The 17,123-nt window shown below is 45.7% G+C and overlaps 1 protein-coding gene across 1 annotated transcript in view; it reads left to right on the forward strand.

Moving 5' to 3' along the window:
• The window catches only part of TRMT13 (tRNA methyltransferase 13), a 101,914-nt gene that overhangs the window by 27,797 nt on the left and 56,994 nt on the right, over positions 1–17,123 (forward strand). Inside the window, exon 7 of the mRNA XM_085601888.1 lies at positions 3,891–4,058. Within this exon, the coding sequence (XP_085458014.1) occupies positions 3,891–4,058 (168 nt within the window). The remainder of the gene's footprint in view (positions 1–3,890; positions 4,059–17,123) is intronic.

Genomic DNA, 17,123 nt, shown 5'->3' on the forward strand with positions numbered 1-17,123 from the left:
GAGAGGCAGTATAGGGGTGTACCCACCCCAGGACAGGGACCCATTGGTCCCTGCCCTTCACTTACCTGTAACGCCCCTAAATCTAGTAATTAGGGGCTCCCTGAACCTTCCTTCCCCAGATTCCAGATTCTGAAATACAAAGAAGACCTGCCCTGCAGCTGCTAAGAAGAGGAAGACACCAACTACTTTGGCCCCAGCCCTATCGGCCTGTCGACCCTCGAACCTGCTCCTGCTCCAACCCGGCATCTCTTGTGGCCAGCGACCTCACAAACCCCGGAGGGCCTGGCTACCTTTTGGCTCTAAGCTCCCTAGGACTCCCATGAGTAGAGGCTCTACTCAAAACCTACTACTAATCCCTGGCAGCAGCCCGGAACCGCGAACCCAGCACACTCTGCACCAGCCAAGCCTGGCCAGTGCCGGAGTGAACAAAGACCACGAGGACGACCCCACGGCGACTGTGACCCAGAGTCCGGCACCCAAGAACCTCCCTCGACACTCCTGAAGAAGCCTGCAGCCTCAGAACAAGGTGACCCCCCCTACCGCGATCAACAGAGGGTAAGATTTCCCGACACCAAAAGGCACCCCTGCACCCAGCGCCTCGCGGCCCCCTGTGCCCAATCCCGGGGTACCTACCTATCCTCCAACTACCCAACTTATCTCTCGAAGTGGTGGGGGCACCTGAAGAATCCTCGTCCCCGAGCTTGCAGTCTTTTTCTAAACTGGAGATTTCCCATTGAAATCAATTGAGCGCCCGAAGGCCCAAAAGCACCCTGCACCCAGCCGCCCGAGTGGCCCTGGCAGTGCAACCTCTACACCTACCTACTTCCCCACTTGCCCTGTGTAAGTGACCAGGAGCCCAACGTCCACAGCCGCGTGGCTTGCATGTCAGCAGCCACCAACCAAGGCCCCCCCCCTATCCCTCATAGGATAACATTGGGCCTAACTCTCTCTGCACCCGTCCGCCCTAGAGTCGCTGAGGGTGAACCAACTGTACCTACCTGACCCTGGGGGACCCCTGAGTCTATGCCCAGAACCTCAACTCTGCCAGTCGAGTACTTACCTTCAAACCGATAACTCTATTTTCTTCATAGGGTAACATTGACTGGCATTTTCCTGAAATTTCTTCCAAGTGTGGACTTTTCAAACCTTAAAATATTCACCACAAATCAGCCGAGTAACGGAAACGAAAATACTCACCTGCTCTTAGGTGAGCTCCCAGTGCTGGATCTTGGTGCCCAGCACTGACTCTGAAAACTACATACAACTGTACTTACCAGTAACCCAATTTTCTTCCATAGGGAATCATTGACTGTTTTGTTTGAAATATTTTCCAAGTGTCAACTTTTAAAATAGCTAAATATTGTTTAAAAATCATCACAGTAATTAAGTCAACTTTCATCACTTGATTCTAAGTACTGACCCAGGACTGAATCTAGGATCCAGTCCTGGAATTCCAAAAGTAATCCTAAAAGTAATCTGCTGCAAATAACTTGAAATTACCATTGAGCTCAATGTATTGTTTGTGTTTAAAATAGTGTTGCCTATTGCAACCACTTGTAACTGTTTACAAAAGTCAATTGCAGATTGCAAAAGTATTTATATAAAGCCTCTCATTCTGAGAAAGTATATTTTAATGCCAAGTGTTGGTTCTAAAATAAAACAAGCATATATTTTTTATATATAAACCATTGGCCTAGAGTTCAGTTATTGAGTGTGTGAGACCATTTGCTGACTGAGTGTGTACAACAAATGCTTTACACTGTCCTCTGATGCTGCCTTACTGCTCGACCAAGCTACCACTTTAGAGAGTAAGGTTATATCTAACTTTAGCCTCTGCCAAACCCTTGGGGACTGTGGACTCTGTACACCCTGTACCTATTAGGGAACAGTATATACAGAGCCACTTTCTCACATATATTGACAGTAAATATGTGGCTACATACATTTATATTCAAGTTTGTGTCAGTAATGTCAGTCGTGCATAGTGATCAGTTTATGACTGTTTACATCTCAACCTAACATTAATAGTTGTTTAATCATGAACCTTATATACAGAGTTGAACTACGGTCGAATGTGAGGGCGATCTGGCTGGCATTGGAATGAGGCGGGTGGGAGGGGAAAAGACGCAACAGGAGACAGAGGACGGATGAGTGAAAACATTAGCACTCCTGTGGAGTTCTCCAACACAAAGAAAAAAGTAGCTCCTAAAACATGAGCATTGGATGGACTCAAGTACTTGGTTCATTCTATGGGGAAGGGCTAAACACAAGAAGAGCCATGACGCATCATGCCATGTAAAAACGAGAACGAAGGATATGAGAGCGACTATGGTGCAAACAAATGGTAAGCCTATGGGCGGGCTGAAGTCCACGGATTGTAAACACCATGTCTCTTCGAGACAGCATGTCTCTTCGAAACAGCACAGCAATGTCTAGCTGAGACCTAAAAATGTGTTACTAAGCAAAGTCCCAGTCCCTGGATTCAGAGGCATTAATAAAAGCTTAAAGCCCTTTGTGAAATAGAATCCTTTTCCAAAGTCCTGCCTCATTACAGGTATGATACTGCTGCACAATTATTACAGATAAAAAGCCTTTAGTGAAGATCATTATGAAAGAGAAAACAACAATAACTCATAACCATGTTTCTCTCTCTTAACTGAAACTGTAGGTTATTCTGACAGTGTCCGAATTTCCCTAATGATCCCACAAACGTTCTCTGCAGCAAGCACAAATGCATGCAGTCTTCCATACCTTGCAAACCACCTCTATAGCCCGTCTTTACAAGTTTCAAGCCGGCCCAATTTCCAATTGTTAGCCACTGTTTAAGATATCAGATTCACTAATGTGAGCCACTTTCCTTTTGGTTCTCGGGCCTATTTTTTGTCCCCCTCCAACACTGACTGAAATTATAATGATTACCACTTACCTTCCCAGATTCACTCTGCTGCACTTAAAATATTGCCTCACAGTTGAATTGAGTGCTGTATGTCAGGTGCTAAATAGAATATTGGCACTGAGTGCTGCAGACAAAGTATCCCTCACTCCTTGTCAGCCTACGCTCTGAATGGAGCTGTTGAATGGTGTAAGTTTAAAAATCCAAACATTCTGAGATCTTCTCTGATGTCAAAGAAGACATTCGGTCATATGTAGGAACAATCCAAAGCTGTGGCACATACTCTTTTGTGCAAAAATTGGATTCCTTCATTCCCTGAAGTTAATGGATCCTTCATTCCCTGAAGACAATGGACATGTTTTCATTTCCTGCAGATTTTTTAAATTTAGGACTATTGTAGAATCATGTCTTAAGTACACATGTATTGTAATTATAGCTCGGATGGTGTTTAGGTTCGGCTAAGTAGTTGACACATAACTAGATAATTTATGGAAGGGGGCTTCGTATCCCATATCACTCAGTTAACCAGTGGGACCTTATTGAGGGTGTGACCAGAAAAGGTGGGGCCAAGTGTGTGAGTGTCCAGAGACCTGGGTATTGGAGTGTGTGTGTGTTGGGGTGACATCAGACGACAAAAGTGATGTTTGTGACCGGGGCAGGTAGTCTGTATATATTTCAGTTTGGAATGTTGAAAATAAATACGAGTGCAGTTTGACCTTCTTTGTTTCATTATTATTGCCATTGTAAAATAGATATACATTTTCAATGCTGTTTATAAAAAGTTATCCGGTTGTTCCTGTGGAATCCAGAAAACACATCAGCTAATGTTTTCAATGTTCGGAACATTTGGGTTACCGCTAGTGGTAACATCCTGAGATTTAAAAAAAAAAATCAATAAAAAAATTAACGTTAATAAATGCTAGATTTATATTGTGTACAAAGAGTATATGAATGTCCATTGTTGCTTAACCACAATATTTCCAATAATACTTTTCAGGCTTCAATTTTGGGTAACATGGACAGGCTAGGACTGCTCGGATCTGGAAGGTGCTATGTGGAATTTGGCGCTGGACGGGGAAAGCTATCCCACTGGGTCGATATAGCATTGGGAGACACAGAAAATACTCAGTTCCTCCTGGTGGAAAGAGCCTCCACGAGATTCAAGGTAAACACTGTGAAGTACAATAAGTTATTGCTGATTGTTGAATCTATAAACTTTAACTGAAAGTAATGCAGAAATATCGGTGTTTTCCTTTGTATGCTTTTCCTTTATGCTAACTTCGTGTGTTGATATTAAAGCATGAATATATTTCAAGCTCTGTTTTAGATTTCTTCTGTCTAGTGAAAGTAGATTCAGTCTTGCAATTGGGTACTACTAAATCAATAAAAAAAAGACCTCTATTCAGGAGAATTGACACAAAGTCCTGATGCACACATTCTTCTCTGGTCCTGTGTCATTTAAAAAAAAAAATTAGCTGGGCATGTGTATGTGTAAAAAAAATATATATATATATATTTATCCACCCTCTCCCACAGACATTCAATGAAAAATATTTGTTACATGGAAGTTATGATAGTATACACGGTAGACAAAAATAAAATTGTGTAATAAAAAATACATTCTCCTATAGAGCTGTAAACAATAACTCCCACACGACTACCCTGCTGATGAACACCTCAAGCATGATTTCACCAACGCATCTTAATTAACAAAACATAAATTTTGTTAGTCTGAATATTGTTCTTTGAAGTATCTGAAAATAATTTTGTTCTCTCACTGCTCAAATCCCACGTGGCCCAGTTAAGCAAGGTGCTGCCACCCTTTTCACTCGGGTTTTCTTCTATAATTTACAATGTCTAGTGTTTGATATTTTTAGAATTTTCAGTACCTTCATCTTTTGCAGTTCTGCTTTTCTGAAGAGAAAGTATACTCTCGCTTAGAAAATCAAGCAATTTGGTCACCTTAGCGAGTTCTTTTCCTCCAGCCGAGGCTAATCATGACCTCGCTTTAGGTGCAAGGCTTGACTTTAGCCCTCTTAGTCCCTCCTAGTCCTTTAGTACATAAAGGGCACAAAAACCCTCGAATGTAACAATAAATTCTACCTTTCTGGGCACATTATAATTATAAATACATTTAAAATGTTATCTGAAACATTAGAGCTCAGCTGATGAATCATTATATTTACCTTGCTTCCAAGGTCCTCATTTTTCCTGCTCATTTAAAATAAAAATAAAACAGCAGTTTAGTGTGGTGACACTTTGTACACTGTTTGGTCATGGCACAAGAGCTCAAAAATATGTTTTTTTAAAACATACTTTTGAGCTCCTGTAATAAAACCAACAGCATCTTTCCTAAAGATGGTGTTGGATTTATTAGTCTATGGTTAACATATTCTGAGTTTGCCACTTTTTCATATCTTACATTTGTATTTACCATCCACTGTCTATCAGATTGGAACCCAAACCCTGCTTCTAAAAAATGAACCCCTGCTTCCAGGTCACGTTCCTGACGGTGTGATGTCTGCAAAGTCTTTACCAAAGAACTTCCATGTTTCCACTGTTACAGAAATACATTTTTTCGTGTTGAAAAGTCTACATGATTGCTAAATAGTCCTTGTCAATGGAAGGATTCAGCTTGATGTTTATTTTGAGCTGCCTCCACTGTCATCCTGTGGAAACTTTAGCTTTGTAGAAGAAAGGACGATAACTGTTGTTTTCAAAGTACGTTGCTCCTTTTTGGTCTCCAAATCTCATTCCTTTACTGTTTGCATCTAGAGCTAATTTCCCTTATTGTATACTATACTTGTGCTGTTTAACATATCATTGAAACACCGATATCATCAGATATGTCCTATGATTCTTGTTTTACAGAAAGGATTATGTTGTGTGGCAAGTTCATGTGTAAAAATCGGCAGAAAATGGAGGAACCAACATTGTTTTCTTATACAAAAGGAATGTCTCACACATCTGCTACTTGTACAACAAAAAGTTGATGTTCTATTCAGTTCAGAAACAGTATCTGTTGCCTTTTTGAGTAAGAAGATGTAGTGTGTTATTCCATTTTTCTTTTTTTTAAACAATTTCTATTGCGTCAAATACTATGCAGAGCTCTGTAACCCAGAGGCCAACTGCTACAGTTTACAATACAAAAATTGTGTTGAATTTTAAGACTATAACTTACAAAAGAACAGACTAATATGCGACAAAGCCCCCCCCCCCCCAATGCACTGTCATTGCACCATATCTTATGCAACATCTCCACTCCCATCACATCAATGACAAATCCCTCTGTACCATACATTTCCTGCACCTCATTCCGGCTCCCTTATCCCCGAATTGCCACGACTCCCATAGAGACAAGCTCCAGAGGAAGGCCTCTATAATCCGCCCACCTTTTCCATATCTTTACATGCTTTTGCGGGGCCCCCGTGCCTTAAAGATAGGGAGTTCCAATCCCATGTTGAAGTCCAGCCCGTTCTACCATGCTGATAAAGAAGGCGGCACCTCCACCTTCCACTTCCGTGCAATGTCCCGTTTGGCTAATGTAAATCCCAAAAACATCAGGTGACGCTTGTAGATATTTCCCCCCACACCCTCCATTATATGCAACAGCCCTAATTTAGGTGAGTATGGGAGCTCCCAACCCAAGACCTGCCCCAGACAAGCCACTACACCCCGCTAGAACTTTACAATCAGACTACACTGCCACACTGTATGACAGAGGGTACCGTTCTCCTGACGACATCGCAGGCAGAGTGGGGATGCCACCAGGCCAGCCCTCCACACCCGGACTGGAGTATATTAAACCCGGTGTAAATAGTTCAATTGAATTAACGGGAGGCGCATTGCGATTGCAGCCTCCCGGGGGAGGCCGGTGCCTCCGTCCAGTCCTTTCCCTCCAACAGGCCAATATCTCCCTCCCATGCTTCCCTGAGTCTATCCAGCGTAGGGGGGCTATTCGTTACTAGAGACTGATAAATCTGGGAAATTTTATGGTTTTGTAAATCCCCCATAATCAATTTGGCTTCGATAGGGCTAAAGTCCGGAAGGGACTCCAAACCGGTAACACTGGGAAGAACGACATGTCTAAACTGTAGATATTTATAAAATTGAGTCTTAGGCATCTGGAAATCTTGCTGGAGCTGTTGAAAGGACTTAAGGACCATACCTCGCATCACATCCCCAAGGGTGGAGATCCCTATATTATCCCAATCACGGAAGCCCGCCAGACCAGCCAACTGGGGCAATCTCCCATTAGACCAGAGTGGAGTCTCCTTCGTCAACCTGCCCCACAACGCTATCTTTCGCAGCGGATGCATCCACAGCTGAAATACCACTCTAGTGGCGGATGGCAGGGCCTTACGCACCGATGCCGCGTATAAGATAGTATGTATAGTGTTGGCCTCCATACATCTCCGCTCCACAATGTAAGCGGGGTCAGACCTATCACCGTACCACCAATCATTCAATATTAGTAGATGCAAGGCCATGTAATATGACTAGATATCCAAGGTGGCCAGTCCGCCACAATAAGTTGACTGAAAGCATGTCCGCAGTGCCACTCTAGAAGCCTTTCTTGCCCATAAAAACTGCCCCAAAGCCGAATTGACTTGGTGAAACCATGACGGGGGGGACAGGGAAGGGATAATGCTGTAACTGATAGAGCAGTCATGGTAGTGACACCATCTTGAAGATAGCTGAACAACCAGGGAGAGAGAGGGGCATATGCGACCAGGCCTTCAGCTGGTTGCGCACCTGCGCCCACACCGGTAGAATATTACATTCCCACGAGATTTCCATGGAATCCGATAAGAAAACCCCCAGGTACCTAACCCCTTCTGTGGTTTTCTGCACTGCTGAGGCCCAGGAACTGAGTTCCATTCGTTGACCCAGAGTCCACAAGGTAGATTTACAGGGGTTCATAAACAGGCCAGATGATTCCCCAAAGATCTCCATAATCCGGAGCAACCTTGGTCCCGTCCTATTGATGTCCGTCAAAAAGAACAGGACATCATCGGCATATAATGCAATACGGTATGACAACCCCTGTGCCCACTCAAAGCCAGTAACCTACGCATCTATTTGAACCCATAGCCACCAAGGGCTCGATGGCTACGGCGACAATGGGCAGCCCTGCCGAGTTCCCCTGCCAACCGGGAAGGTGAAGAAGGCAGACCCCGCGATGTGGACCGAAGCTGTGATGTCGGTGTATAATAATCTAAAATAGGACAAGAAACGTGGACCCATATTCGGACGATCTAGGAGAGCAAATAAATATATCCAGCTAAGGAAGTCGAATGCTCGGTCCATATCCACCAGCAGGAGTGCACCTGGCACATCAAGCCCTCGAATAGTGTCTATGGCAATGTGCACATGCAGAATGTTATACCTTGTTGCCCTCTGGGGCATAAAGCCTGCCTGATCCGGGTGAACTATCGAGGCGATATGCGGCTGTAGTCCATTAGCCAAGGCGTTGGCCAAGATCTTAGACTCTATATTCAGCAACGAGATGGGGCGATAAGAAGCGTGCTGATCTGGGGGTCGACCCGGTTTGTGAAACACTACTACTACCTCGGCGTGTCTCCAATCCTGTGGGAGACAACCACGTTTTCTTGCCTCCTCCACCACCCGAAGGAGACGAGTCCTAATTTCGTAAAATATTTCTTATAAAATTCGCATGGGTACCCATTGGGGCCCGGGGCCTTCCCAGAGCTAAGGTCGCCCAGTGCTAAACCCATCTCCTCTTCCGTCCAATTCCGCCCGAGCAGCATCAGAAAGTGTCCGGGGCGGAAGGTCCCCTACGAACCGATGTATCTGATCTGTCGACAGTGATTCCTTCGGGGTATAAAGTGCAGCATAATAATGTGGAAAGCTCTCTGCGATTGCTGAGGGTTCGCCGAACGTCCTCCCATCAGGCCCCGGAATCCCAGGAAGAACCAGGGGGCGCATGGCACCCTGGCACAGGCGATGAAGTAACTTGCTAGACTTATCCCCCCATTGGTAAATCCTAATACGGGATGCCAGCCATGCCATTCAGGCCTCGTCCATCAACAGACCCGCATGTGTTGGTCTTGCCAACCTTAGTCGACGGCGTGCTAGGGCGCCCCCTTCATCCCTACCGCCTGCTCCAATTCTTTAAGATGGGCCTCGGACTTTAACAACGCCTCTTTTCTGGTCCGATGTGCTGCAGAGCAATATGAGATATCTACCCCTCGTATAGTCGACTTCATTGCTTCCCATAAGGGGTCAGCCGCTGCCATGGACCCAACGTTAAGCTCCAGATACTGGTCAATGGCCTGGCCTATGTGGTCTCTGTATTATTCATCTTGTAAAAGCCCCTCGGAAGAATCTCTGCCTCCCTCACCCTACCCACCACCCCCAATGTCACAAATAGATAGTCTAGCCGTAAAAATGAGTCATGTACTGTTGAGAAGTAAGTATAGCCCTGTTCCACCCCATGCAGCTCCCGCCATGAGTCCATCCAGCCCAGTCCTGACACCAAGGAGTTCAATTTAGTGGTTGGACAAGCATCGGGCAGTCCTCCTTGTCTCCAGCGGTCCAGATCCTCATCCATCACATAATTCCAATCGCCCCCGATAACTGCCAATCCAGCGGGTATCTCTACTCAGAGTCATAAGACGCTCAACCAGAGTCCAGGAAAGGGGGGGGGGGCGTAAACACAACCCAGTACCACCTGTTCCTCATAGATAGTCCCCTGAATGAAGACATACCTCCCTTGCGTATCCGCCCATGTCTTGAAATGGGTATATGGGACCCGACGATGGATAAGGATAGCGACCCCCCTGGAGCCCCTAGTGAACCCAGAGTAGAGCACCTGTATATAACTGTATCTAAGAAGACAAAGGGCCTTCGTACCCAGCAAGTGCGTCTCCTGCAACATCAGGACATCCGCCCGGTAGCGTTTAGCCTGCCGAAGGATGGCCCCTCTCTTTACCTTTTCCAGCACCCCCCTAACATTCCAGTTCACAATACGAATACCGCTAGCAGCTAACATGCACTCCCCTTGCTGCCCGAACCGACTGCCCAATTTCATTAGGGGTGCATAGGGGGTCACGGAAGTTAAGGGCACCAGCAAGGGAACTCCACCACTCCAAGCACACAGAAACCACTGGGTGTGCCCCATGCGGCCGGCCGACCCACTGCGCACAACCCGATCCGACTGCCGGTACGCCACGGGGAAATACAAATGCAGGAGGGAGGTGGGCACACGAAACTGTCTTCCCGCACGCCCCTCGTGCTATGCAGGCCACCGGTTTCCACCTCCCGGAATCACCAGCAGCCACGAGGCGACTCGATCCAGTGGACTCAGGCCTCACCACACTCCTGTGAGGCCGGCTCACGCAACCTGGAGTGTCGCTCCCGTCGACCCCACCCTTTCAGCGATGCGGTCTAATCCCCAGGCGTGGCTCGATCCAACCACCGATAAACGTCGGAGGTGCGGGAACGATGGGGAGTCTGCAGCCCTGCCCAGGAGAATTAGGTTCAATGGGGGCCTCCACCTCCCGGCGTCCCCGGGACCGATATCTGAAGACCTCGCACGGCTTGATATAGCCGTTGGTTCGGAGGTGGGGGGGCCCAGCACACTTACCGGACCGCCACCTCCCCAGCGCACAGGCAGCACCAGTTCAGCGCCTCCGGGCACAAGGCCGGCACCAGGGGCCGTCCACAGCTCCCCAAGCTCTCCTTGTTTGAAGCAGGGCCCTGCCTCAGTTCTGGCCACGCTCAAGGCCGGGTGCCGCCCAAGCCGCTCCGCCTCCGTCTCACCAGCCGGGCCTCCAGGCTACGCACATCAGAGAAAAAAGGGGGCTCCAATCTATATGAGACTGGCCGTTGTCGCCGCTGTGATCTTTACTTGCTCCTAGCCCCCTCAGATGGTTTTGTTTTGTTGGATAACCGACGAGGCAGGATAATTGAAGGATTATGAAGACTGGCTCAGCAGAGCTCGCCTAAGTCGCGACTGCCATGTTGGCTTGCTAGGCCACGCCCCGTGTGTTATTCCATTTATCTCTTGATAATACAACTAGCCAGGCGTCTGCGGCTCATTCTGGGTACCATGTAGGTTCATAAATTGCTGAGTGAGGTGGTATGCAAGATGTTGATAATATGCTGTTTTCCCTTGTAGTGTGAAGGGGCTTAACGTCTTGTAAATGGAAAATGCATTTTTATTATAAAACAAACTCAGAAGCAGACAAAAAATGTACCTGAGGTCTGTAAGGATATGCACTCACCCCTAGTCCTGTATATGTCTTGTAGAACTATCTAAGTCATGCATGCTGCCATGAAGATACAAGTTTTATATGCATGGTCACCGATATATGCATGAGACAATAGGCATAATGTTGGTTCTGCGTACTGATCCTTGATCACATGCCACGGTCCTGCCTCCAAACAAGAGAGAGGCCATCACAAGCAACTCTCATTTTGTCGTCTTCTGCTCTCATCATTCCTTAAAATGATAATCCAGTTTTGTCCAGCTAGAACTCTCCAAATGCCCAGCTACAGCTTCTAGAGCACCATTGAGATCCTTACTGCTCCCCTCAATATTTAACCCTTTTGTGGAACTGCTGGTGTTCCCAATGTGGGTTACCTGGATGGTATTCACTATCCGTATGCAGAGGCAACCAGTTGTAGCTTAAAGTTTCTTCAGGATATGACATTCAAAATGTAAAAACATTATTCTTATCTAAGAAGTTGGGTGGCATTATTATTTCTTAAATGTATTCCCAGACATGGTGTTTGTAGCCCAGAACAGCACCGCTAGATTTTGGCCTTGTATTTATGATTGTAAACCCCTGGCTGCCTCACCTTTGTCTCACCTATGAAATATCTGGGCATCACTTTTGATGTAGATTCGTCCATGCAAGCTCCCAAAGCTAGAAATACCCAAATGCACACATCTGAACTATGCAGACCAAGAAATATCCGTTTTCTGCATCATGAGACAGCTCACGTCCACCAGTCCGCATACTTCTATGAACTGTCACTGTAAGTCTGGCATGATACTTGAAATTCCAACTCTCCAAACTCAAAGCAGTACATTGGGGTGTTCTTGACATCAATTTGAAGCCACCATGCCTTTCTTTTGTAAAGCAACTCAGAGGCACCTATTTAATGACTGACTGGTGAAAGACAAACTTGAGACCTGTATCAGAGGATCTTCATAGATGGCAATTAATGATAGAAAAGTTGTTGCCTTTGTGGGGAGATCCTAGAACGGGAACTAGAACAATAGGACAAGAATATTCAATGCTGTCCCTGTTTTCAAATTAAATAAAAGTATTATACAAAGCAACGCTGCGCATAAATCCCAATTGTTCTACCAGGGAAACCATGGAAAACATGAAGAAAATGAAGGAAAACGCAGCCACATAAGTAGCATTTCAAAAGAGACTGAATTTTATGCAGTGTCTATTTAAAGTGTCAGCCTCTTCCCTATCTCAGTATGCCTTATACTGGTAGTTGCTTCATGGACTAATAGGCTGTGTGAGAGGATCTCTGAACACTGGCAAGTGTTTTTTTTAATCACCAGACAAGATATTGAGATCTAGAAGGAGAAAAAAACACAGCAGTCATTGTCATTCCCATAGCTTCAGCCTTTCCTCATCGACCAAACCATCAGAAACCTTGGTCACCATCGAAAATGGCCAGAGAGTAACTCTCAACATCAAAACAGGCAACACCCAAAGCAGTATCAGTGACGATTCAGACACCATTGTTGATTCACTCAATGTTGAAGCACTTAACATTTAAGTGCTCAACATCAAGACTCTGTGATTCAAGACCCTCAGTGTCAGAGACCCTTGGCACTTCTTCATTAGACTCCTCATTAACAAACATCACATAGATTGCTGCTGTCCCACAGATATATGCTTTTGGTGCTGGATGTTTCACTGGCTCTTCAGCTGCAGGCCATATATCCACTAGCAGCTTCACCTACCCTTGTGCAGACTCCTCTTCAGCCTTATCACTTTCCAATCTTGCCATTAAGGCGTTTTATGGCTCCACCTTCTCTGTCATCTGGTCTTTCACCATCGGTAGTGTCTAGTTTTTTTTATTGCAACAACGAATGAACTGCATATAACCCATTGCGAACTTTTCATACTCTAGCACAGCCTCCAGCAGAGAGGAAAGGAAGAACATCTGCACCATTACCTTAAAAAAACAGTCCAATTTTTCGTATTTGGACTCAACATTTACTTCATCAACACCAACGTCAATGTTGGATTCTCCTTTGATAATTTCATCAGAAGTTGACATAATCCTGTTGAAGGAAATCCTTCCTAGATAATACTCCAAACTCAATATCTCACTTCAGACTTTCTAACCTAGTTCTCTGTAATTATGGCGATTCTGCAGCCTAGAGTTTCTGCTCATAGTTTTACCAGTGATACCTGTATTTAAGGAAATGGAACATAAAAATACTCTCACACAGTCACAAAGAAAGTTGCAGCACCTAGGCTAGACCGCCGGAACAAGATCCAATTTTCTTTTGCCACAAGCCTGGGAGTCTCTGACAACGGCGCTTACTGCCAACTCTCCATCAAATTCCACTCGGAGATCCAACAATGATCGGAAAGGGGCAGCATACTTTACTACATCGCTTTTATTGCAAATAGGGAGCTAAATAAGGAGACTAGAAGACTCCAGAACTTAGACCCAAAGGATCATTCAAGATGCGAAGAAGCAAACCGCAATTCTCAAGATCACCTATAGAAAGACCATCTGGACAGCCAATAAAGCATATAAGATTAATGCATGGCTAAAGCTCCTTCACACAAGTAAACTGAAAAACAGCAAGCAATTCTGGGCCAAAATCAACTCACTTGCAAACGGCCGACTTCGCCATCACAATGCCTGTATCTCCAAAACTGATTGGATAGCTCACATACCTGCCGCATACTCAGTGGATCTCCCCGACGACCAGATCCAGATTGCAATATTAAATGGGAAAAGCACTCTCCCAGAAACACCGCTACCAAAATCACCGGAAAGTTCAAGGCTGAATGACTCGTAAGTCTGGCTCACCCATCACAAGACTGAGATCAGATCGGGCTCCTGGTCCAAACTGCCTTCCAAACACCTTGTTCATGTTCAAGCACAATCAACAATTGTGGGCCACGTACCTCATCCGGCTGTTCAACCATGCTTTCCTTACCAACTCTATAACAGCATCCTGGATAGGAAGTATTCTGCATCCCATCATTAAATCAGGTTCACGGACTGACCCACCACACTACAGATTGATCGACCTAATTGATGTTGAAGCCAAGATGTTGCCTCCAATCTCTACGTAGACCTGGAAGCCTGGGCCTTCTCAGCAAATATCATCCCAAAAACGTAGGCAGGTTCCAGGGCTCGCATGAATACAATGATCAACCTTCTTGCATTCAGCCTCCTTGCCGAAAAAGCCAAAACCAAACGCTCGAAACTCTACGCTTGGTTCATGGACTTTGAAAGCAGCATTCAACAGGGTACCAAGAGACCATCTCTGGGCAAAAATGGCCAGCTGGGATGTACCATCGAAACTACTGGAGGCTGTGATTAATCTGTATTCAGACACCTGGGTACAATTTAAAATCGGCAATGGCGACAAAGCCACCCGCAAGATTCCCACTCACACTGGCCTAAAGCTGGGGTGCGTCCTAGCCCCCTGCTTATTCAACATCTATATGGAGGATCTAGACACACAACTATGGAAGCAGCAGGCAATCCCCCTACATTAGCAAATGAACCACTTTGTCTACAATATGCTGACGACATTGTTTTATCTATTAAACCGTATGGCCTTCAGCTCCTAATCACCAACCTGGTTCAAGACATTCAAACTCTAGGGCTGGACCTTAATTATACTAAAACAAAAGTAATTTGCTTCTCAGCGAACCCCAGGCTTACCACCCCACATTTAAGTGGAAAGAAGCTGGAAAAAACCTAGAAAAGGCCAAACCTTACAAATACCTGGGAGAGGTACTGAACGCCAGGTTTATGGAGCACCTAATCCAAAGGAGAGCCCTGGCCAGTAAACTATGGTTTGCTTTTCACATGCTGCAAAAAAAAGATCTGAAATACATCACAGCATTATCTACTCGAGGTTATCAGGGCAACACATTTCCCCTCAGTCTCTTATGGCTCTGAACTATTAAAGGGGAGTGATGCAACCACACTGAAAAAGCTTTAATCCACCCTATTCAAACGTATTTTTCGGCTCTTACGACATATATCACAATCACAGGTGAGACTGGAGTTTGATCTGTTCCATCAAGCCCCGGTCAGGAAGGATGGAATCCTCAAAATATGCTGGTAGCTTGGAGCCGCTCAACCAAACTCACTCGCGGCCCTGTGTTGGTCGGATTTGGAGAGGCAGCCCAACTATAAAATTCCTGGCCAACAGCACTTCAGCAAACGCAAAGCAACCTAAATTTGGCCAACACCTGGAAATCAAACCTGCTTTTAAAAAAATCACCAACATGGCCGTAAAACTCCAATCTTGGTCCACTGACTAAGTAGAGCTCGCCCTCAAAAGGCACAGATGGACCGTCCTCGGCTCATATACTGCTTGGAGCCCACAATCGTATCTCGCAACCCATATCGCAGTTCCAACTCGACACCCACTCCTTTTATTTCGCATGCGTGCTTTTCCATCCAAAGATCATGTCCTCGCTTGGAAGCAGTCCTGGCCCCAACCCCCAGTGCTGCTTATGTGGCTACACAGAAGAAAGTGTACTACACCTCTTCTGCATCTGTCCAGCTGTTACTCACCTCAGATAGAAACTGTTACATCCTGTCCTGAGGGCCCATCTGATTAGATCCTGCCGCCCTTCAGTGATGGTGCTTCTATATGGGCACAGTATTCAGCTTTCCTGCAGAGCCACAAAGTTTCAACTGAAAGTGAATAGGCTGCTTCTACCAGATAACGCCGCCCTACGTGAAGCATAACTCCTTGCACTAGATCGCTCTTTAGACTACAGCTGTTTACATGACTTTCCCTCCCTACAATCGTTTTAAATGTTGCTAATGTTAGCACTGGACTTTTAACTATATGGTAATCTTCCCCCTGCAAATTTTCACAGGGTTTCACACAGGTCTGTTGTGACCCTAGACAAGCTGGGACCAGGACAGGGAGGAATGGGATTCCTAACACCTCACTGGGTGAAAACCTCTAGAAGCTTCCAAAGTGCGCACCAGGTATACATGTTGGACCCTTAAACTCACCTCTTCAGTACACTTCTGGATCTGTGGACTCTGTCCGGTAGAAGGACTACTGTGCTGCTGAAAGGACTGGCACTCTGCTGGACTGCTGCTCTGAAGGACAGCTGCCCTTATTTGCAAACCTGCTTCCATCTTGCCTGGGTGAGAAGGACTGTTTGCCTGTATTTCTGAACCCAGGTCCCTAGAGTGACTCTAAGGGCTAATTGCCCCACCTCCTGATCAGAAGCCATAAGGACATAATAGGCTTCCAACAACCTTGGGCCCAGCACCTGGACTCTTGCATCTGTGAGTCATGAGCCCCCACCCCCTCAGTGGTGCCATCCCAGTCCTGGATCCTTGGAAGTGGGCCTGAAGATGTTCTGCCAGCCCATCTGTGGATCCAGCAGAACCAGCACATCACCTCTGCGGCACAGTTCATCACCCGCAGATCTGGTGCACCACTTTTGCTGCTCAAAGTATTGCCCTTGAAACCAATGCATCGCCTCTGCTGCTGAACACATCCTTGGCATGGGACTCCGCATCTCTTCAGAACCAGGATTTAAGGTACGGTTCAGCGGGCCTTATTGGCTCCCTGTAGCTGGCTCACGCTCCATCTCGTCAGCCTGAACTAGTGACTTTGTCCATGTTTGGCACAATGATATAACCATAGTTGCCGCTTTGTGCTTTTGGTGCAATTTTCACTTAAATCTTTAAGATTGCATATCTCCAATTCTGCTGATTTAGATTTTTGTCATTTTTGGCTTGATTTATTAATTAAAATATACCCTTGTTTTCTAAATTGGTGTGGTATTTTTCTTGTGTTGTGTTTTCACTTTATTACAGTTTGAAGTGTGCATAAATACTTTACATATTGTTAAGTTAAGCCTGATTGCTCTATGCCAAGCTACCAGAGGGTTAAACACAGGCTAATTTGGGGTTTGCTTGTGACTTTACCCTGACAAGGGTTATGGTTACTGCTTGAGTAAAGTTTCCACCCATCAACCAGTAACCAATTTCTTAAACC

Source organism: Triturus cristatus, chromosome 4_2 (genome assembly GCF_964204655.1).
Source record: "Triturus cristatus chromosome 4_2, aTriCri1.1, whole genome shotgun sequence".
In the NCBI taxonomy this organism is placed as follows: Eukaryota; Metazoa; Chordata; class Amphibia; order Caudata; family Salamandridae; genus Triturus; species Triturus cristatus.